This window comes from Ascaphus truei, chromosome 4, assembly GCF_040206685.1.
Source record: "Ascaphus truei isolate aAscTru1 chromosome 4, aAscTru1.hap1, whole genome shotgun sequence".
NCBI lineage: Eukaryota > Metazoa > Chordata > Amphibia > Anura > Ascaphidae > Ascaphus > Ascaphus truei.
In genome coordinates, this window is record NC_134486.1 from 77,357,442 (window position 1) to 77,381,620 (window position 24,179).

A 24,179-nucleotide genomic window follows, 5' to 3' on the forward strand; every position below is an offset into this window, starting at 1 on the left:
AGTCAAGGTAAGTGCTTAATTTAAGTGCCTTCGGGAAGCGCGTGGGGCCTCTGTAAACCCCGCACCCCCCAGTTTGCGCACCGCTATGCTGGTGGATTTCAAAAATCTAATCCGCGGGGATTGCTGAATCCGCAGATTGGATTCTTAAAATTCATCAGTGGATTGGATTGGTAAAATTCACAGCGGACTGTACTGTATCTAATGGCGGGTTTTGATCCGCACGGGAACAATCCGTAGATGGATTTTACACCACGGAACAGATTTTGATGGTAAACTCGGGAAATTCTGCGAAACAGATTTTGACAGTTTTGCCCATCTCTACTCTGGAACCCCTGGATCCCATATTTTCACATTTTTAAAAAGAAAGAGAGCAAATGTCCTAGGGCTATATATATCCCCTCAAACATACATATACACCTGAACCCCTATATAATGCGGTGCTCGGCGTCCACATAATGAGACCGGGTTATAAATGGAATCGCGTTAACCGGGATTGCGAAATGGCCGCCGTGCGAGGACTTCCCCGGCATCTGCAACTCTCTCTCCTCTCTCCCTGCTTCATCAGGCTGCGTCCACGTGCGCGGCGCACATCTCCAAGGTTTTTTTTTTTTAAATGAAGGCAATTAAAGAGTCCAAGTATAATTAGGAATGGCTACAGTTCACCTAGGCCTTTTACAGCCTAAATTGGATGTAGAAACATGTCAGATTTACTGACACCACAATATTTAAAAGCAATGGGAAGCTGAATATCCAGTATTTGTATTTACTTTTCTTGCAGAGTGACTTTCTAGTTTTACAAACATTAAAGGGGAACAATTGGTTATGCAATTAAAGTCAATCATATGATATCTGTCCCTCCCAGCCATTTCCTTTTCAAATCCCAATGCCTTTCCAGCTCCTGATATACAGTAAGCTCTGAAAGAGACCTCTTGTTTCTGTTCCAAATAGAAGCAGTTAAAAAATTTAAAAAAATGTAAATAAAACAGCTATGGAATAAACTACTGAGTCTGTTCTTGTTTTGATCATCCGTTTTTAGATGTGATGGACTCATCTCCTTATGCTGTTACATTTTTATGCACAGCAGGAAAGAGATGCCACATGAGATAATACTGGTTTTCTATGCACATCAATACAATACATTATACTGTACCCGTTTTCCCTTTGCGCAAATTAATAATACAATTTAGTGTACAAAGGATTATGGGAATAGAGTAGAATCTTCTCAATTTAATAAGCAGAATATTTAGTATTGTTCTGTAATAAAGTAAGTCTCAAAGCCGATGTCGTTGCTAAATTTTATTTCTCAAAGATGCAAGTACTGAGCTCCACAGTCTTACAATGGGAGAAAGAACCTTGACTTTGTTATCTTCTATTGGGAGTTGGGGTAGCTCAAAAAGTGCCCAGAAGCTACTACGTGAAAATAAGCTTGCACCATTAGAGGACACAGCCCAGGAGTGCAGCCACGCACAAATAGACCAGTACCGGTCCAGACACTATTGAAAAACAAGAAAAATAAAAACTGCATTGAGGAATTGATTCCTTTATGTCTCTCTTTAAATTTGCTGGCTCATTATCCAGTGACCTGTCTAGATTGTGCACTGTATTTATATAAATAATAATAATAATAAAAATATATATATACAGTATATATATAATAACAACAGGATACTGACGGTGCTGGGGATAAAGCATATATGAAAACAAAAATAGAAACAAAGTATCCCACGTAAAGCACTCTGGTGTAAACAAGTATAAAAAATGTATTAAAGATACATCACATAACATACAAAATAATAAAATCACTCTCTCACACCTCAAAAAGTATGGAAAAACAGACACATGCAACCTGTAATAATAGTGGGAACCAAAACTAAAGACAGAAATTTATAAGCAAAATAATAATCAAATGACACATAATATCAGAATGGTGATGTGTCTAATAAATTTGTTATACTTGTTTACACCAGAGTGCTTTACGTGGGATACTTTGTTTCTATTTTTGATTATCTATATATAGAGAATCCAATGCACAGCCGGCACACCATTTGCAAGTAAATAAGTTTTGGTGCTTATCTCATAAAGCAATATATATATACTGCAGCCAAGGGCAACTTGGCTTGGCAACTTGGCAAGTACTTGGACCGTGGGGGGCGTTCCTGGGGTCGTTCCCAGTGACGTGCCGGAGCTGGTTCGCCCTCATTCTCGCCCTAAGGCCTCCGCGCGCACGCGCCCGCACGATGCATGTACGTGAACACTGAGTTAGGCAGTCTGTTCGCTCAGTGTGTGGACGCGTCCGCGCGGTCTGAGGCACCATGGACGTAGCTTAAGTCTGCAACTCTGCTTTTCACCATTATCTCTTAGCATACAGTGCTTCCACTGCAGCCAGGAATTCTGGGAAATTACATGCAAATGAGTACACAATGTCACCTTTTGCTTCTTAGCCATTTTACCATGGACCCCTTTAAGCATACCGTACTGTATGCCTACAATATATGCTTTTTCAGCACAGCCTGGGCTAAAGAAGTGCATAGCCAGTAGACCTACTCACAGACAGATATTTTGACCGTTTGGGTCTCATTAGTGCGAGGCTGGTTATACTGGCTTTGCCATATAAAGCTGAAATAGGTTTCAACCACACACTATATAAGTTATGGTGGGTAAAACAAAGTTACAAAAACCCTCCTCCGTACAGTGTACAGTAAAAAATATATAACTTGAGCACATTCACATGTCTTAGGCTGCGCTTTTAGTGCCGGCGACGCGACGTCGCCCGAAAACAAATGTATTGCCGCCACAGCGTGCGCTTATAGTAAGCGCGACATGACGGCAGCGATGCGAAATTTGGAAGCCGGTCAAATTTGATTTTTCAGAGGCTGTCGCCACATGTGACAGCCTCTGAACCAATCAATGGCCTCGTCACCCGCGACGTCGCCGCAAAGCGAATTACTACTTTCGCTAGCGGCGACGGTGATGTCACCCGTCGTGTCGCCGTCGCGCGCACTATAAGCGTGGCCTTAGACAGGTCTGCATCCCTGCTTTTTACCAAACTGCTGGGAACATTGGCAACATATTGACACAAACAGAAAAGTGTCGCAAAAATCTTGCACTGCTGGGGAGGTGGGCTAAAACCTGCTATAGAAATCAAACGATACTCAGTATATTAAAGCTGCAGTTCAAGCTGCCGTTTTTAAAATATATATTTATTTTTTCCGATTCAATATGTGCATAAATACAATCTGCACTCTGACAAGTGATTAGCTAAGCTACAGATCGATCCGTTCTGCTGTAATCAATCGCTTGCTCAGAGCTATTTCATTCAGTTCTTGCAAAGCATTTGGGGCAATGTAGTTCCTGGACTATGATTGACTGGGCAGTAACTAGATACAATTGGTTCACTGCTAGAGAGAGGGCGGGGTTCAAGAGCCAGAGCCTATCAGAAGGTGAATGTTCTGTCACTTTGGAAATGCTTCCTACATTAGAAACATTAAAAATGTCTTTAAAGCGTTTTTTTTACATTTTAAATGCTACAAGTATTTTCTCAAAAGTGATTTATAAAAAAAACCACGTAGAATATTGCTTGAACTGCTGCTTTAAAGAAGCAATCCAAGCAGCACTTAAAATATATATATATATATTTCTTTTAATATATGCAGCTTTTGATTACTTTTATTGAAAATGAATTACCTAAACATCCAATCAATTTGTTCTCCTGTGATCAATCAGCAAAGATCCTGTTTCCCAGGGTTCACTAAACGGCCGCCTTTCCATTTCAATCAATCATTCAGTCAGTGTAACTCAGCAGCAACAATGTATCCAGATATTACTACGGTATCATTATCTATTGTTACACTTTGCAGCTCAAACGGCAGGATTATTAGCAACACAAACAGGAAAGTGTTGCAAAGATCTTGCACTCCTGGAGCGGTGTACTAAAACCTGCTTAAGGCCTGGGACATAGTGGTTTGCCGAGTGCGGAGGCGCGCTGAGGCTCAGGGAAAACGGTGCTTTCCCTGGCCTTACACAGCGCGCCGTCCGTGGGCGTGTCGGGGGCGGGTCTGGGGGCGGACCAGTGACGTCACGTAGCTGGTTCGCCCTCATTGGGTGAACCTCTCACGTGACCGGCCCTGCGCTCCAGCAAGCAGGAAAGCGGAAGCGTGCGCGAGCCCCTGCTAAAGCCGCTCTCATTGCTGCTGCAGGGGCACAGTCACGAGCAGCAGCGCGCCTCATGCGCTGACCATGCCCGAGGCCTTAGAAATCAAAGGATGTGCAGTACAGTATATTAAAACTAATTATAAGGACATTAAGACTTGATTTAAAAAAATAAATATGCAGTAAGTATTATCTAATACTACAAAACTGATTAAAAAAAAAAGGCTATTGAATGGATTGCTCCTTTTTAAAGCTACAATATACACGAAAACATACAATAATAATATTTTCTAAAGATAGTGTCATTGAGACTAAGCCATGCACTCATCAATGTGTATTACGGTTAAAGTAGCCCCTTTAGCAAAAACATGGTCAGATTTAACGATATATGGAATTTAAAAAAAAAAGATTCCCCACGGATAAAATTCCCAATGTCTATGTTTGTACATGTAAATCTCTGTGTGTAGTTATGCTTCATTAATAATGTTATTTTCATTTCTCCTTGTGATTATCATTTAGAAACAGCACATACCAGTGGAATGATTTCAGATGAAAGCCAAGATCCGTGTCAAGAAAATACTGAGTATAAGAACTCTACTGATGATGGTACGATAACTGTTTTTTTTATTTTTTTATCCTTCATTTGAAATTATTATTAATTTTGTTTTTATCCCACGGGTAAAGAAAAAGGAAAGAATGATCCATGTACTAAAGAGACCCAGCCAATGAAAGGAAAATGTAGGAAGAAATTCAACTTCCAATATTCCTCAATTAATCCTTGTGTTGTTCAAATGTGAAAGTCTAAAACTTGCCTTAATTTAAGATAATGGTTTGAGCAACTAACCTTTGATTACCTTATCAGTAACAGTAAACAGAGAATCCCCAACGCACATCCAATATGACAAATAATTTTGGTAATTTCTATCTTATACTATATTAGTGAAAGCACTGTATGTTTGCCTGCCTGTCTGGATGTCCGGTGTCCCTCTCATTGGTCCCTTGGCCCGCCCGCCCCCGCACACCTCTCATTGGCCTCACACACTCACACCACCCCCTTGGCCCGCCCCCCACACCTCTCATTGGCCTGAGGCGGAGTGACGGGCCAAAGGTCCAAAAAAATAAATAAAACACACACACACACACACACACACACACACACACACCTCTCTCTCCCCGCTCCAAATCACCTCTCTCCCCGCTCCAAATCACCTCTCTCCCCGCTCCAAATCACCTCTCTCCCCGCTCCAAATCACCTCTCTCCCCGCTCCAAATCACCTCTCTCCCCGCTCCAAATCACCTCTCTCCCCTCCCCAGCGGCATCACCTCTCTCCCCGCTCCAAATCACCTCTCCCCGCTCCAAATCACCTCTCCCCGCTCCAAATCACCTCTCCCCGCTCCAAATCACCTCTTCCCCCTCCCCAGCGGCATCACCTCTTCCCCCTCCCCAGCGGCATCACCTCTTCCCCCTCCCCAGCGGCATCACCTCTTCCCCCTCCCCGCTCCAAATCACCTTTCCCCCTCCCCAGCGGCATCACCTCTCCCCCCTCACCGCTCCAAATCACCTCTCCCCGCTCCAAATCACCTCTCCCCGCTCCAAATCACCTCTCCCCGCTCCAAATCACCTCTCCCCGCTCCAAATCACCTCGCTTCCCGCAGCTGCCACGCGGCGCGTAAGATGGCGGACCCCCTTCCTCCCTCGCGGCGCCGAGTCAGACGGTGGCGGCGCCCGGAAGTACAGGTAGGTGTCGCTCCCCACCTCCGGCGCCAAACGGAACTGAGAAAGGGCGCATTAACTGAGGTGTGTGTGTGTGTGTGTGTATGTGTATGTGTGTGTATGTGTGTGTGTGTGTGTGTGTGTGTGTGTCACTGTCCACTGCCCCCCCCCTCCTGTCCACTGCCCCCCCCTCCTGTCCACTGCCCCCCCCTCCTATCCACTGCCCCCCCCTCCTATCCACTGCCCCCCCCTCCTGTCCACTGCCCCCTCCTGTCCACTGCCCCCCCCTCCTGTCCACTGCCCCCCCTCCTGTCCACTGCCCCCCCCTCCTGTCCACTGCCCCCCCTCCTGTCCACTGCCCCCCCCTCCTGTCCACTGCCCCCCCCTCCTGTCCACTGCCCCCCCCTCCTGTCCACTGCGTCCCCCCTCCTGTCCACTGCGTCCCCCCTCATGCAGGGGGAGGAATCCATGCCTTTGAGGCGCCCCCCCCCTCCCTTTGACGCCCCCCCCCTCCCTTTGACGCCCCCCCCCCTCCCTTTGATACCCCCCCCCCCTCCCTTTGACGCCCCCCCCCCTCCCTTTGACGCCCCCCCCCTCCCTTTGACGCCCCCCTCCCTTTGACGCCCCCCCTCCCTTTGACGCCCCCCCCCTCCCTTTGACGCCCCCCCTCCCTTTGACGCCCCCCCCTCCCTTTGACGCCCCCCCCCTCCCTTTGACGCCCCCCCCCTCCCTTTGACGCCCCCCCCCCTCCCTTTGACGCCCCCCCCTCCCTTTGACGCCCCCCCCTGCCTTTGACGCCCCGCGCGCACACACTGACTGACTGCCGCACGCACGCACACACTGACTGACGCGCACACAAAGCCTGACTGACGCACGCGCACACTGACTGAGGCACACACTGACTGTGTGTGCGTCAGTCAGTCTGTGTGTGTTTGTGTTTCTGCCTCAGACTCACTGACGCGCGAGCAAACACACAGTGACTGACGCACACACGCTACATGAAGCTGTAAAGGAGGGAGGGAGGGGGGGGACTGGATTGATGTGAATGGGGGACAAACAGAGAGAGGGGGGAGGAGAGAGAGGAACGGGAACATTACATCCCGGGCAACGCCGGGTCTCTCAGCTAGTATATATATATTTTCTTCTCATACAGTAAGCATGGGGCATTTAGCTTAATCTTTTGGCCAAAACATGTCAAGCCTGAAATCACGTCACGGTAGGCACTACACTACAACTTTTATACTGTGTCCTTGGTATTTCCTTCACTGCATTCAGAAAGAATATTAAACAAAACAATGATACAGTCAATAGCATGTAGACTGTCTAATCATAGCAGTGATAACAGATTAAAAAAAAATGTAAAGCAAAGTCCAAAACATAATACATTTCCTTTTTCAACAATTGACAGTCTTGTATTTATTTATTTTTTGGAATGCTCGTTTTAAAAAAAATAATTTCTTTACATTGTATATGATTTATGCATATAAAAAAATAGTATTGCATTGTACAGTACATATCAGCATGTGTAGCATACGGGAATGGATGCTCAAAATACTATTCCTATTTTACATGTGTAGTTCTATAGTACAACGTTTTTCTTACAGAAAATGTCAGCATGTTTCGGTAAATTATAAAAAGATTTTGCTAGTAATCTCAACATATTTGTTCCAAATGAGAAGAAGTGATTTTTATGCTTTGGTAGGACAAGAATGATATGTAAACCTCTGTAAATAAATACTTTTTCTTTTCTGATTCCTACTCCACTATGTATACATATTTAAAAGCTTTAAGAGCAGTTCCATGTAGAGGATTCAATAAAACAAGAAAAGAATAATAACTTGTCAGTTAAACAAATATTTTTATTGTCAGACTAACCATAGGATGAATTGGTAGAAAATCAATGTGCTTCTTACATTTCAAAATCATTGCTATTTCATTTATAATATTTATTTACCAAATGTGTTCAGTCATTCCTTCTCTGGAGTTTATATCAGGATACCAAAGTTAAATATTCCATTTCTGTGGCCTGAGAAATGTCCCCTTTTAGCAATGCACCCTTAATTATATTCAGTGTGCCAACTACTAGCTTTTAGCTTGTATTTCTTCAGTAATGTTTAAAATGAAGTAGAGAGTGGCCTGGCAGTAAAGGCCCTGACATGGAAGTGTGAGAGCCCAGTTCAAGCCCCAGTGCTTCTATGTACCTTTGGTAACTCCCAAATAGGGTTGCCAGGTGGCTTCTCCAAAAATACTGGACACAATGGTGAAAGGTGCAACACGCGCGCACACCTCTCCACTCCATGTTGTTTCCTCCTCTCCTTGGCCTCACCCCCAGGCTCCTGACACCTCCTCCTGATTGGCTGCATTACCCAGTAGCAGCCAATAAGGATGTTGGAAGCTGCCCAGCCCCTATAGCAACAGCCGTGCTCTCTCCCTGCTCAGTGAAGCAAGCCTGACCTCCCCAAGCCAGTCAGGTCACTATGGGCAGAGCGGTAATACCAGATACATAAATGTCCAGTATTCGCTCTAATTTTTTACTGGACAGTGAATCCAAATACAGGACTGTCCAGTTCCGTACTGGACACCTGGCAACCCGACAGTCCCAAAACAAAATGTAATAAAAAAAATTATTAGAGAAACAGACTGAAAGATTGGGGCTAATTTTAATGTGCTACTCACTGAGAAACTCAGTACTAGAGCGCCTTGATTATGTAAACAATTTGGAACATTGTTTGTACAAATGTGTGCTCTCGATTTATCTGTAAATGTAAAATTCCTTGGAATTTCTGCAAACCTTATTAGTTAATATATATTAAATAGCACTAATAAGGTATGCAGCATTTCCAATGAATTATTAATTTGCAGATAAATAGAGGTTGCTATGCTTGTTTTAGCTCATTAGCACTCAATATTGGCTATATTTTTAAGGAAGCGTTTTCCTAAGGGGTTTTTTCTTGAGAGTTAAGTGTGCAGCATTTAAATACATTTTTAATATTAAACGTTATACAGATGTTGCAAAACTATTTTTTTAATGCACACATTTAAAGACAAAGCCCTTGTAAGCTCAAATCCAGACCCACCTCACCATATATATTTATGTCAAAAAGGAGTGCTATTTGGTATGTGAATGAATAAATAAAGGACAGAGAACCTCAATGCGACATCCAATAAGACAAATCATATATTTAAATACAGTTATACCATTACTCAAAAACAGTAAGCTTGACCCTACCTGTCTTTCTAACTATCAACCTGTCTCCCTCCTGCCTTTTGCCTCTAAACTCCTTGAACGTCTTATATTCTCTCACTTGCTCCATTTTCTCAACACCTATTCTCTCCTAGACCCTCTACAATCCGGCTTACGCACTGCTCGCTCAACTGAAACAGCCCTCACTAAAATAACTAATGACCTCCATGATGCCAAAGACAGAGGTCATTACACTTTGCTCATATTACTCAACCTCTCTTCAGCATTTAATATTGTGGACCACCCTCTTCTCTTTTACATTCTCCATACTCTTGGTATTCATAACAAAGCTTCATGCTGGGTCTCCTCTTACCTCTCCCATCGTACTTTCAGTGTCTCTTCTGCTAGCACCTCCTCCATCGATCTCTCTGTGGGGGTACCCCAGGGCTCTGTCCTGGGACCTCTTCTCTTTTCTCTGTACACACTTTCTCTAGGTGACATAATCACATCTCTTGGGTTTAAATACCGTATCACCTCTATGCTGAGGACACACAAATGTACATTTCTACCCCTGACCTTACACCTGCAGTACAGATCAAAGTTTCTGAATGTCTCTCTGCGATATCAGTCTAGATGGCCTTTCGCCAACTTAAACTTAACATTGCAAAAACAGAGCTCCTCATACTTCCTCCCAAACCTGGCCCTACTACATCCTTCCACATTACTGTTGGAAGTACTATCATTCACCCAGTAGCCTAAGCACGCTGCCTAGGGGTCACACTCGACTCCTCTCTCACATTCTCCTCTCACATTCAAAAGGTAGCTTTTGCCTCCACAATATTACCAAGATACTCCTCGGTTACTCGTCTGCTAAAACGCTGACTCAGGCCCTCATTCTCTCCCGTCTCGATTATTGTAACCTCCTGTTGTCTGGCCTTCCTGCCTCTCAACTGTCTCCCCTACAATCTATCCTAAACTCTGCTGCCAGAATCACTCTACTCTTTCCTAACTCTGTCTCAGCGTCTACCCTGCTGAAATCACTGTCCTGGCTTCCTATCAAATCCCGCATCTCACACTTAATTCTCCTCTTCACTATTAAAGCTTTACACTCTTCTGCCCGTCTTTACATCTCAGCCCTGATTTCTCGCTATACACCACCTCGATTCTTATGTTCTGCTCAAGGATGTCTTCTCTCTACCCCCTGTGTATCTAAAGCTTTCTCCTGCCTTAAACCTTTCTCATTGACTGCCCCACACCTCTGGAATGCCCATCCCCTCAATACCTGACTAGCACCCTCTCGACCCACCTTAAGATACACATTTTAATGAAGCATATGAGTAGCACAGTGGCTAATACTGTACACCCCCTGCAGACGCACTTACCAGAATGCCCTCCTACTGTCTCTGTAGATTCTTCCTACCTACCAATTAGATTGCAAGCTCTTCGGAGCAGGGACTACTTTTGCTAATTGTTACTTTACAGTATGTGTGAAGCACTTATTCTCATGATCTGTTATTTGTATTATTTGCTATTTATATGATTGTCACGTGTATTACTGCTGTGAAGCGCTATGTACATTAATGGCACTATATAAATAAAGACATACATACATACATACTTATCTGTTATTTTCTCATAAGTGAGGGACACTTAGTTAAATTCTTTGGCCAAAGCATTCTAAACTTGCAGATCATGTCAAGGTGTCCCCTCTTTTTCTGCAAGTCCTAACACTATCTCTAATATGAGCAATCTCTAACGTCCTCTCTAATATGAGCAAGAAGTCTTAATAGACTGGTCATTCACAGATGTCTCTCAAGACTTGCTATCTAAAGATGGACAGTGCAAGCTTGTAAACAGGGAGGAGTCACAGACCTCCAAACAATTGTTTACCAATTAAAATCTACACAACCACTGTAAGCTCAAACCCAGGGCCACCTTACCATATATATTTATGTCAAAAAGGAGTGCTGTTGGGTAGGTCACAATGTATACATTTAAAGAACAGTATCTCCTACTCATTTATTTTTTTCCAGCCACCATATTTTCTACGGGGCGGGAACCCAAACACCACTGTTTTCAGATCAGGAAGACCCCGCCCCTCTCCCCTCTGTTCCTGAGATAAACAAATTGGCTGCCAAATCTCGGGCCAATAGGAAGCTGCAGCATCGTCAGTTGTTATTGGTTGGCCATTTCAATCCGCTTTAAAAACTAGGAAGTAATACTGGTAACTTTACCAGTAAGTATATTGGGAACCAGTGGATCACTGGAGCTGAAAATAGTGTGTTTCAGGTCTGGAGAATACACCGGTACCAATCATAGGGAAAAAAAATGTATTTAGTTAGAGTGGATTGCTCCTTTACATCTGTATTGAGCCTTTTCTGTCGTAGACACTGGGTGACATGTGCAAATGAGAAATGTTGTCAATATTTGCCTAAATAAAAGAAAGAAGTGTATGTATGACTAGCTGAGAGACCCGGCGTTGCCCGGGATGTAATGTTCCCGTTCCTCTCTCTCCTCCCCCCTCTCTCTGTTTGTCCCCCATTCACATCAATCCAGTCCCCCCCCTCCCTCCCTCCTTTACAGCTTCATGTAGCGTGTGTGCGTCAGTCACTGTGTGTTTGCTCGCGCGTCAGTGAGTCTGAGGCAGAAACACAAACACACACCGACTGACTGACGCACACACAGTCAGTGTGTGCCTCAGTCAGTGTGTGCGTGCGTCAGTCAGGCTTTGTGTGCGCGTCAGTCAGTGTGTGCGTGCGTGCGGCAGTCAGTCAGTGTGTGCGCGCGGGGCGTCAAAGGCAGGGGGGGGCATCAAAGGCAGGGGGGGGCGTCAAAGGGAGGGGGGGGGCGTCAAAGGGAGGGGGGGGGGCGTCAAAGGGAGGGGGGGGGGCGTCAAAGGGAGGGGGGGGCGTCAAAGGGAGGGGGGGGGGCGTCAAAGGGAGGGGGGGGGCGTCAAAGGGAGGGGGGGGGGCATCAAAGGGAGGGGGGGGGCGTCAAAGGGAGGGGGGGCGTCAAAGGGAGGGGGGGCGTCAAAGGGAGGGGGGGGGCGTCAAAGGGAGGGGGGGGGCGTCAAAGGGAGGGGGGGGGCGTCAAAGGGAGGGGGGGGGCGTCAAAGGGAGGGGGGGGCATCAAAGGGAGGGGGGGGGGCGCCTCAAAGGCATGGATTCCTCCCCCTGCATGAGGGGGGACGCAGTGGACAGGAGGGGGGACGCAGTGGACAGGAGGGGGGGGCAGTGGACAGGAGGGGGGGGCAGTGGACAGGAGGGGGGGGCAGTGGACAGGAGGGGGGGCAGTGGACAGGAGGGGGGGGCAGTGGACAGGAGGGGGGGGCAGTGGACAGGAGGGGGGGGCAGTGGACAGGAGGGGGGGGCAGTGGACAGGAGGGGGGGGCAGTGGATAGGAGGGGGGGGCAGTGGACAGGAGGGGGGGGCAGTGGACAGGAGGGGGGGGCAGTGGACAGTGACACACACACACACACATACACACACATACACACACATACACATACACATACACACACACACACACACACACCTCAGTTGATGCGCCCTTTCTCAGTTCCGTTTGGCGCCGGAGGTGGGGAGCGACACCTACCTGTACTTCCGGGCGCCGCCACCGTCTGACTCGGCGCCGCGAGGGAGGAAGGGGGTCCGCCATCTTATGCGCCGCGTGGCAGCTGCGGGAAGCGAGGTGATTTGGAGCGGGGAGAGGTGATTTGGAGCGGGGAGAGGTGATTTGGAGCGGGGAGAGGTGATTTGGAGCGGTGAGGGGGGAGAGGTGATGCCGCTGGGGAGGGGGAAAGGTGATTTGGAGCGGGGAGGGGGAAGAGGTGATGCCGCTGGGGAGGGGGAAGAGGTGATGCCGCTGGGGAGGGGGAAGAGGTGATGCCGCTGGGGAGGGGGAAGAGGTGATTTGGAGCGGGGAGAGGTGATTTGGAGCGGGGAGAGGTGATTTGGAGCGGGGAGAGGTGATTTGGAGCGGGGAGAGAGGTGATGCCGCTGGGGAGGGGAGAGAGGTGATTTGGAGCGGCGAGAGAGGTGATTTGGAGCGGGGAGAGAGGTGATTTGGAGCGGGGAGAGAGGTGATTTGGAGCGGGGAGAGAGGTGATTTGGAGCGGGGAGAGAGAGGTGTGTGTGTGTGTGTGTGTGTGTGTGTGTGTGTGTGTGTGTGTGTGTGTTTTATTTATTTTTTTGGACCTTTGGCCCGTCACTCCGCCTCAGGCCAATGAGAGGTGTGGGGGGCGGGCCAAGGGGGTGGTGTGAGTGTGTGAGGCCAATGAGAGGTGTGCGGGGGCGGGCGGGCCAAGGGACCAATGAGAGGGACACCGGACATCCAGACAGGCAGGCAAACATACAGTGCTTTCACTAATATAGTATAAGATAACCGAGAGTATCTTTCTGGAAGGCAGAATCCTGCTTTTATTTAAAATGCGACTGTATTTCAGAAATTGTCTCTTTTTTGTTTGCAGTTGAAATGTATAGTCAGCAAAGCATGGAAAGCGTAGATGAATCAAATCAAGCTAAAGAAGAAAAACAAATGCGTAAGTATATTAATGTTTTTATATAAGATGTATTTGAGTAAATGCTATCAAGATATCATGGCACAGCCACAACTGTCGTATATAAAAAGAAAGGTGGTCATCTAAACCACAAATACATATTTTCAGTTGCAAAAGCCTTTTTGTTCATAAGTGTATATACAGGTTAAATATAATAACATACAGTAGAAAAAAGCCAGTTTTGCTTTAATATTGCCCAATTCTCCACCCTTTCTTCTAGATTTAGACAGTTTGTACTTAAAGTGTTGATCTAATGGTACTTGGTAAGGTCAGTTATAGTTTTCCTTTCTCGTACTGTTTGGGGCAGTTCTACCAAAGGCATTTCCTCCTCCCTTTTTCAGCTGGTGATCACCGTTTCTATACACCAATTCATCACTGGTCCAATAGTTTTTTTTTATACAGGATAAGAACTGGGAGTCTCCAGAACTGAACCAAAATATTTTCAACCTTTGGGTCCCTCGGCTCCTGGGATACATACCAGTGAAGTTACTGGGTTTAAATCTCCCTCCAGGGGAAACAGAATACTGCCAAATTTTGGGCCAAATCCCCTTTATAAAACCAAAATGTAATTCCAGTAACTGAACCGGTATGTATCTCAGGAACTAGTGGGTCCAACAAGCTGAAAATAGTGTGGTTCCGCTCTGGAGGACTCCCTGGTTCCAATCATGTAGATAAAAGGGGGGTTTCATCAAGAGGATTGGTACTTGAACACTTTTGGGAGGTTGACATTAATGCCTACATCAGTGTGCCATATTTCTTGGTCTTATCTGTTACCCTTCGTTATTGCTACAGTAATTACGTTTGGTAATTTAAAGCTAAAGATTTAATTATGACTTGAGTTAACCTGTAAAATCCACTCCACATTTTATAGACTTTAAATGTAAGCAATGGAAAATATATTACTATATGTAGGCACAAAACTAAGCCTTAATTGGCATAAATTAAGCATTAAAAGCAGACACTTAGAGGATGTATTAAAACTTGGACTCATTGTAACATGCAATGTATCACTTAAATTGCAAGAAATATCCACATTTCACTTCAACCTGTCAATAAGTGGTCACAGGATTTGCAGAGAAAACTAAAAAGATACATTGCACCACTAAGTGGATGGACATTATTTGTAACTGCTTAGGAAAATGACAAGCAATTTATATCATCTGAAATTAGGCTCTGTTCTCTGAAATCCCCCAGATTCTGGGAACAACAGGTTCATATTGGTTTTATTGCCCTTGGCTTAATACTGTCTAAAGTCATTTGTGCCCAGATAGCAGTAAAACAAAAGCCCTGTAAGATGTTTTCCCCAGTTTTTCTCTATGTGACATTAAGCGATGATGCTGTCACATGAACTGACACTGATTGTTTTTTCTGCACAGCATACTGTAAAATAATTATGTCCATTGATGTAATCTTTCTGAAAATCAGATGAAATGAGTAACACCTGTTAAAGCTAGAACGTTTGTCACTATCACAGTTAAAATGTGTATTTTGATAACTATCAAATAATTGCCATCTTGAAGAATTACAATACACAATTCCTTTTTTATTCGGGTATTGGACAGTGGCGGCATTCCAACGAAATAAGTTGCTAGTGCTGCTAATGAGATTTTACATAGAACAAGATGAAACCTTATCACAATGTCAGCAATACAAGTCAGATATTAAATATGTATGTTTCTTGCCAGCGAGTTGAGTGCAATAAAGATTTGTGACAGATTGTTCCAATGCAAATATAGAAAATTAGTAAAATATGTAATCACATACATGATACGTAAAACTAGCAGCGTTATACAATAACAAACTATTATTATTATTATTTATAATCATCCTTGTGTTTTTAAAAACAATAAATACTAAAGCAGCAATCAAATACTTGCACAGAATATTCTACTTCATGTTTTTTTTTAAACTTATGGGATTCTTGTTATTTCCTCCAGCTATTAAGCAGTTGAAAGTAATATTGCACTGTTTAGTAGTGTTTTTGAGGTGTAACCAATTGATATTATGCTATCTACAGTATCTTTGGAATATGAGTTCACTGAGTATGCTTGGAACTACTAATTGTTCCCCATTTAAAGTGATTCTTTATTAGACATGGTTTAATCCCAATGTGTATGAGAATGAGTTATGAATTCAATGTGTGTTATACAGTATGGTACATCTTGTTCAATTAATTTCTAATAATCTGTAAGCACATATAGGGACTATGTCTCAACTTGAAATGATTACTTTTCTAGTCATATCAAGACTGGCAAAGCATTTAACATTCTCAGTTTTCTGTGTGATTAACAGTACTGTGAGATTTGAGGTGGAATAAACAACTCTGTAAAACAGAGAATGTGCCAAATATAGTTTCATACAATGGATATAGTCAGAAGTATTTAGTTTCATTATGTATTTCTCCCCCTATTGGTTCTTTATCTCTATATAAATATACTAGGCTTACGGTGAGCCATTTTGGATGCAGGAACGGCAATTCACCAAGCATTTTGTCCTATGTAGGATATATATGTTGCTGACCTCCAAACTCTAGAGAGCAAGAGTAACAAATGGCACAGCCAGGCCTAGCTTAAGAACTTACTGTATTCATCTAACTCTCTTTGTTTTTTTTTTCACACAGCGGAAGAACACTAAAAAATAGAAGGATCTGGTGAAACTGAACAACTGCTGAATGGCATCATTTTAATTAATGTCAGAGATAGCTCAGAGCTTATTCCTCACAGGGCTAAGAGGGGATGAGGTTGGAGTATTATTTACTTACATTTTTCTTAATTATCAGTTGCATAACGTTCTGTATATCTGTTGAATAATCTTTATCCAACATTTAGTTATGGTATTGAAGGTATTTGATTGCTTCCTGTAGTTTTTTCTTTTAAATGTTAAATTTAACTTCAAGTTACAATGTATTTAGTTGATGACTGAATTTTTGCTGGTAATCGGTCATGATTAAACTGATCAAAACTGGCGCTAACAAATAGCTATGAGTATGGATCCATGTTTATTTTAAATACTTTAACTATTCTTTGGAATTTTGTCATTCAAAATTCACGTTGTCATTTGGTTTTGCCATTCATTATTGCATATTTAAAGAAAAAGATACCAGCGCAAAAAACATGTTCCAAAATAAAAAAAACATTTTCATGGAATTAAAAGAAAGACAAATGAGTGCTATAAAAAAAAACACTAGATTGGTTAAGCAAACATAAAATTAAAACTATACAAAGTTACCAGAAGCTCCTTGTGCGTTGTAAATGTAACTGTTAGCAAGGGCAACAAAAGTAGCAGTACTGCGGTTCAGGCAATGCTGATAGGGAAAGCACCCGCTCTCAGCTCGTCAGTACAGGCAGTTCACGCCTCAGTAGTTTTCAGTGTAGACCAGCTGGCTCCACTCACCACCGGATAGGGAATGCACCCGCTCCCGGTTAACTGCCCCGGCTTTCCCTATCAGCATTGCCTTAACCACAGGACTGCTACAGTACTTTTGTTGCCTTTGCTAACAGCTGCATTCACAACGCACACGGAGCCTCTGGTAACTTTGTATCGTTTTCATTTTATGTTTGCTTAACCAATCTGGTGTTCTTTTATAGCACTCATTTGTGTTTCTTTTAATTCCATAAAAAATTTGTTTATTTTGGAACATGTTTTTTGCGCTGGTATCTTTTTCTTTAAATTTGCGCTATTAGATGTTTTGAGCCATCTTAATATACCTGCTGCATTTTTCATGATCCTAGTTACTCATTTATATTTTTATTTTTCTATCACTTTGAGCATCTGGCTGTGGTAGTTTAACATAGTTGATTTAGTGCGCAATACACTACCCTTTTTTCTTCACTATTCATTATTGCATGTCAACTGGTGGAAAAGTGAATAGTTTGAGCTAAGAGATATTCCATATCGAGTGACAAATTATTTATAAGAAAATGTAATCAGACCAGAGGAGAATAAAAATAACTATTTTAGAAACTAATGATCTTGGTTAGACATGACTAATAACTTTTGAATAAGATGTTTGCCCTTTGTTGATTTATAAAATAAATCTAGTAATCAGCCATTTTTTTTCCCAGCTTGGAGCTTTGCAAAATGAGTTGTATTGTGCTAAAAGACATCTATTACATGAGAAGTAACACATTGCAAGGACTATTATTAAGCTATATAATCCAAAATAGAAATGATTCAAACACTTAAGAAACATGAAAAAAAAAAAAGAACATGCACTTGTGACTATATATGAAAGGTTTAATTACATCAACACCTTTGTAAGTGATACTGATTTTTTTAAACAACTTTTTCCAAGTGGTGTCAAAACTTGTTCTATTTTCTACTTCAGGTGCATTTCTTTAAATGTAGGCATCAGTTGTTTTTTTTTTCGTTTGGGAAAAAAAAATAACCATATGGTGTTTGTTGTTGAAGCTAATTTGTTCAGACAAAAAAAAGAGTTCTTGTACATTTTGTTAAAAGTGGGGGACACGGTACCAGTTTCACTTGTACCAAATACATGACATTGAAAGAAAACACAGCAGGGGTCCATGGTTGATGTTGTGTGAAACACTTTCCAATTACTGTTGAAAATGATTACAGTGTTTTTCTTGCATTCTTGTTTCTCTTGAATATTCAAACATTTCCATCCTACTGTGCGAGAATAATTTATTTCTGGCTAACTGAAACTCTCACATTATGTTGCAGAATTATCTACAATGAGTTATCTGTTTTGTCAGCGAAAGGGGTCAAATAAAGAGGATTAGCATATAAAACAACCTTAGTTGTTAGTTTCAAATCTAATCAAACTCTCTACTTGTCAATCTAACCACCTGTTTACCTAGCTTTGAGTTTTGTGGACTGTCACTTTGTGACACTCTTGATAAATTACATATATTCAAGTGTTGCCTTTCAGATATATCACAATGGTAACATTATTGGGTTATATTTAAAAGCAGACTTTAATTTGAAAAGACTTCAGTTTGAGGTTGGATGAGGAATTGAGAGAATGTGCAGTTCTAAAGGAATTCAAACCTAGCTGCAAGACACCAGCTCCACTCAGAAGTTTATGAGCAAGAGTAAGAGATATCTAGTTACAGTATCATATATTTGACGACCTTAGTGAGAAACACAGTACACATATCCTGTCAGTCGTTAGATATTTCCATCAGTGATGTACCGGGTACCCGGAAATTACCCGGTATCTGGCCTACCCAGCCATATTTAAAGTAGCTGGAAATTACCCGGAATCGGCCCAGGGCGCTGGGACCCGGGTAATGTCTGTTCTGCTCTGCTCCCTTGGTTCTCTTGGAGAACGGCAAGAGCAGAGCAGCAGAAGACTTACCTGCAGTTGGCGGCACAGGGTGAGGAAGACAGCGGCGAAGGGTGAAGAGGACCATGGCAACATTCTGGTGGCGGTGGGAGCAGCGGAAGACATCCTTTAGGCGGTGGCAGTAGAGGACGACATTCTTCTGCCTGTGGCAGGAGAGGACGGCATCCTTCACAGAGGAAGAGAGCAAGAGCATTACTATTGGACAGCCGGAAGTCGGAAGTCACGTTCCTCCCCAGCTGTCCAATAGTAAGGCTCCTGCTCTGATCACATTTTCCTCTGCTCCCACCGGCACCGGATGTGAAGGATGTCGTCCTCTGCGGCTACCGGCTTAAGAATGACGTCCTATGCTGCCACCGCTTGAAGGATGCTGTCCACTACTCCCACCACCACCACCAGGATGTTGCTGTGGTCCTCCTGATCCTCCGCAGGTAAGTCAAAACTTCCAGGCCAGATACCCGGCCATTTTTTGGACCCGGTACATCACTAATTTCCATGCCAAGCCATATTATTGGAAAAATAGGATGATAGTTTCTAAAAGAAATGGATGTCTCAACTACATTTTAAAATAACACAGGCAAAATGTAGTCCTCAACAACACTTCACTATAGCAAAATGTTTTTTCATGCTTCTTTAAGTGCTGATATTAAGTATGAATATTGCCTATTTAACTATTGCAGTATAATGTTACATTACTAATAATAAAAAAACTCACTGTAAATAAAATCAGTTGTGCAGTGAGTGCAAAGCAGACAGATTCATAGAAGTTAGAGTAACAACAATAAAGAACACAAACTTTGTAGATGTCCAGGTGAGACCTCTCAGTCATGTAGTGCGGTACCGCATTTCTTTACCTTCAGTTTCTGTCAGGCTTTTCACTAGTTGACCAAAATACCAAAAATAAAACCAGTCAAATGTAACAAGAATGATATTATAGTGCAAATAAATATATGTTGCTTTGCAAAATCCTCTTTGAAAGTGCAAACATGACATTTTTGTTCATTTGTAATATTCAGATAATGAATTTGCATAATAATCCGATATTTTCCATTTCTTTGTGCCATACGTATGAATATGATGCCTTTATATTATGTTTGTTAATGCAGAAAATTAATAAAGTTGTTCAAGAAAGTAATATGTTTTGTGCTTACTGTTTGTAAATGGCCTTGTTATGGAGCTGAAATGGATGCACTTCCAACCAAGCAAATTACTATTTCATATAATTTGCTAAAAACATCCATTTGACCTCACAATCAATGAATTCTCTTCATGTACACGCTTTCCCATGTGCACATGTGTGTGCGTTTAAGGGGGTACCTGCAACTAGCCTCTCAGCGGTCACACTCACCTCCCCACAGGGTTAAATGAGCACTCACCCCCCCAAAACCATCACATTACACCTTAATTACACTTCCACTACTGCGTGTCATTTAAGGGCTTTACACCTTAGGAGTTCCGATCCTCATGATAATGGGAAAATATGCAAATTAAACAAAACAAAAACACAGTTTATCAAAACATGTCCAAAAATGAGGGCAAACTATTCCAAATGTAAGAAGTTCAACTAGAGTTCAAATACAATACTTTATTAAATGTTCGCTTTAATATTACAAAATGCGTACTGTGCTTGTTACAGAATAAACATTTAAAAATGACATACAGTAAATAGGGCGCTTTGTAGAGATAAGGGGAGCACTGAGAAAGAACTAAATAGAAAAACAGTACGCAAAAAGAATTAAATTCATACTGTGACAGAGTCACTAACTCAGTAGGCTGGAACAGTGAATTGAGAGATGCTGCAGCCAGTCCACAGAGCATAAATCTTCTCAGAGAAAGAGCAGCAGCTGAAAACCGATTAATCGGGCTGGGCTCCTCAGTGAAACAAGGAAAAGTTTTAAAAGACACAGAAAGCTGCTATGCTCAGAGACTGCTTTACTCCACAGAGAGAGGGGAAGTGAAAGTTCTCCCAGCCGGGGAGAGTCTGGCTGTTATGGACCCTAGATCTGAAAGAAGCAGGCCTGCGGGGACAAGCTAGGTATCACACCCAGGATAAAGACAAGGACTGACAGATAAGCAAAAACACTTTATGGTTGTGTGCAGAGACTGTGTTACCTTGTTGCATTTGCCAGGGCAGTTACAGAAACTTCAATAAACATACTACCTTTTAAAAAAAATTTTTTTTTACAGTAATTTACAAAAAAACCTCATAATGTTACGACCCCTGACCTGAATACGCAGCATTCCCCTTTTAGCAATTGGCTTACCGGCTGTTAAGGAACAGGGAACTCTGCCTTACAGGTCACTTTACAGAATTACATGTGGCTATTGGCCTCTCCCATTTTCAACACTTGTAAACCGAATACCATGTGGCCCTTGGCTCCTCCCATTTTCACCACTTGTCTATGGCCTAACATGTGGTCAAAGGCTCCACCCTTTTCCACCACTTGTAACAGAACTACATGTGGCCATAGTCTTTCCTTAATCAACACTTAAAAACAATGGGACAACGGCGGAGAGGTATTTACTTGAGCCATGTGCTGGACAGAATGTGCATTGCTAACTTACCCCATGGCATTCCATCTCCATGTTCACGTAAGGCAGATATATTCCAAAAAGTAAGTACATTGAGGCCTCCAGTGTCTTAACCATAATTCTCATACATACTAGTACATCATAACCACCATTGGAATACATTATACAAAAAAACACAAAAGGAAGATCAGGGGAGCGTCAGTGCCTAAAGGAAAAAACGTGAAACTACCATAGTGCAGTTAACATTAACACAGCACACATAAAATGGCAGAGCTCTAGCTAGAGCACAGAATGCTAGATAGTAATGATCACAAGCAATGCGATAGAAACCATCTATGAACATCTATGATGGTATATAAATGTCCATCCATAAAAACAGGAGCAAAAAATAGGAGCAAAAGTTAGGAGGTAGATGAATCCAAAGGAGAGACACAGAGCCAAAAGCTAAAAATATCAAACATTTATCCGATAGTGATAAAATTGGAGGCTTACAGGATTCCGAATGGTAAACAGCAAAGGTGTACAAGTGTAGACGTCAGCCAAGTCGCGTTCTCGGGATCTCTGCATGCTGCTTCTTCATCAAACGGTCTCCGACCTGCGCTGCTGTAGGGAGCCGGTACGTCACTTCCGGTTTCTTCGACACGTGTAGTAGACGCCACCGAAACTCCGCCGCAGACTCTCTCCCTCTGGATCTCACAAGGGGGGTTAACATTGGAGTACATACCAGTACATTACGGTACATACGGTACATATTATAACCACACGTACGATACATACAAATACCTTATAACCACAACTGCAGTACATACAGTACATTATAACCGCAATTACAGTACATACTAATACATTATGAACATAACTACAGAACATACAGTACATTCTAACCGCACTTAGAGTACATACTAATACATTATAATCACAACTACAGTACATACAGTACGTTATAACCACAATTACAGTGCATACCAGTATGCTATAATTACAAGTTCAGTGCATACCAGTGCCTTATAACCCCAATACAATACTTATCAGTACATTATAAGCACAATAACCGTACCTCCTATACGTGATAACCATACTTACGGCTCATACCCGTTCATTATACTGCACCGACACTCTTTATTCGAGCAAATACCCAGTATGTACCTGGCAGATACCTGGAATGCGCCGCTCCTCACCTCTGACAAGCCCCGTTGCGTTTGCCTTCCCAGCCTGGGTTCATGCCTGGCTGACGGGCGGCTGATCTGTTAAATGATAATGATCAGGATTTAATAGGCTGCAATGCTTCGCGTGTCTACCAGATGGCATAAATTCATGAATTGTAATTCAGTATATATATATATACTGTGCAGTATTGCAGCCAGCGGGAATAAAATGCTTCAATCCCTGCCTGTAAAATAACCCAATGCACTCGGGCAGAAAACAGTCACAAACCTCAATACACCCGGGTATACCCGAATTCGTGGGACTAGCCGAGCTCGAATAAAGTGTGTCGCCAGTGTACACTCAATTATTATCTCATACCTGTATATTTCTCTCCCAACATTAAACCTTAGTGCACTAAACCCCAAACCTCAACAGTGGAACCTTATAGCCTTCTGAAGCTGGCAGCGGGCCCAGTTTTGAGGAGGAGAGGGGGGTGCGTAGGCGTCACATGCGTGGCCATACTGGGTGTTGCGATCCGCCCTGTGCCGCCTGCGCGCGTGCTATGCCCCGAGATGCTGCCACGAGTGACGGAGGATGAAGCATGTCACGTGAGGGAAGAGGGACGAGGGGAGGGCGGCCGCTTGTTGGTAATGCGCTGTGCTGCCTGTGCACTCCCTGGGAAGAAGCGTATCATAGGCGCAGGAAGAAGGGCGGAGGATGTGAAGGGGAATGCTTGCGATAATGTGCCAAGTTGTCCCGTGAAATTATAACCACGAAAAGAGACGTGACACGGCCAGGCGTCCGCCCTCAGCTCCCTCCTCAAATCCCCCATCCCCACCGCCCGCCCCTGGTCTGGTGGTAATGTATCGAGCTCGGCAACTGGGGATGAGGCCAATAAAAACAAAAAACTTACCGCATTCAGGGGGAGAGCAAATTTGCTACAGCCAGGAGCAGAATGAACACTCCCGCTCCCGGCTGCCCTTTAAGTGTTTTACGATACGTAGATTAAGTTGTATGTGGCATGGGCACATTTCCCACAAAGTGTTCAGCACTTACCAATAATCACTAACTGCTCCGAGGGACAATCATATGGGTTTATAAAGAAAAAATAAACAGATCGTATTGCTTGGTTTTAAATCTATGTAAGATACTGACACTGCAATTGCAATTATGTTTTTGTGCTTTGATCGAAACAAAATAAAAATAACATCTCTGTGAGCAATGTTAATCACGTATTCTCTTCCTGCTTTAAAGGGGAACACCCTAGTAGTAAAGAAGGGAATTAATAAATTAAAATTATATGTTTGCGGACTTTTAATGTAAGTGACTGGTTCTGTACCTTAAAAAAAAGTAGAAGTCTTTTTAAATATTTGTTTAACTTTTCAGTGTTTTCATGATAACCAGATTTAGAGTTTGTATGATCTTGACCTATTTTTTTAAGTAACAATATGTTTGTGTCTACTGGTAAATTTTCAATTTATACATTTTTTTCTTCTTCTTTGATTGCATTATAAATAACACAGATGCAACTTGTATAATTTCCATAAGTATCTGACAAGGATTAGAGCCGTGTAAATGTTTTTTTACATTT

The 24,179-nt window shown here is 43.1% G+C and overlaps 1 protein-coding gene across 2 annotated transcripts in view; it reads left to right on the top strand.

Moving 5' to 3' along the window:
• The window catches only part of MACROD2 (mono-ADP ribosylhydrolase 2), a 1,806,074-nt gene extending 1,789,330 nt beyond the window's left edge, over positions 1-16,744 (top strand). Inside the window, exons 15-17 of one of the 2 annotated variants that reach the window (XM_075596064.1) lie at positions 4,669-4,755; positions 13,516-13,587; positions 16,226-16,744. In XM_075596064.1, coding sequence (XP_075452179.1) covers positions 4,669-4,755; positions 13,516-13,587; positions 16,226-16,239 — 173 coding nt within the window. In that variant the 3' untranslated portion in view covers positions 16,240-16,744. The remainder of the gene's footprint in view (positions 1-4,668; positions 4,756-13,515; positions 13,588-16,225) is intronic. The other variant, XM_075596063.1, reaches the window with a different exon arrangement.
• The last annotated feature ends 7,435 nt before the right edge of the window (positions 16,745-24,179 follow it).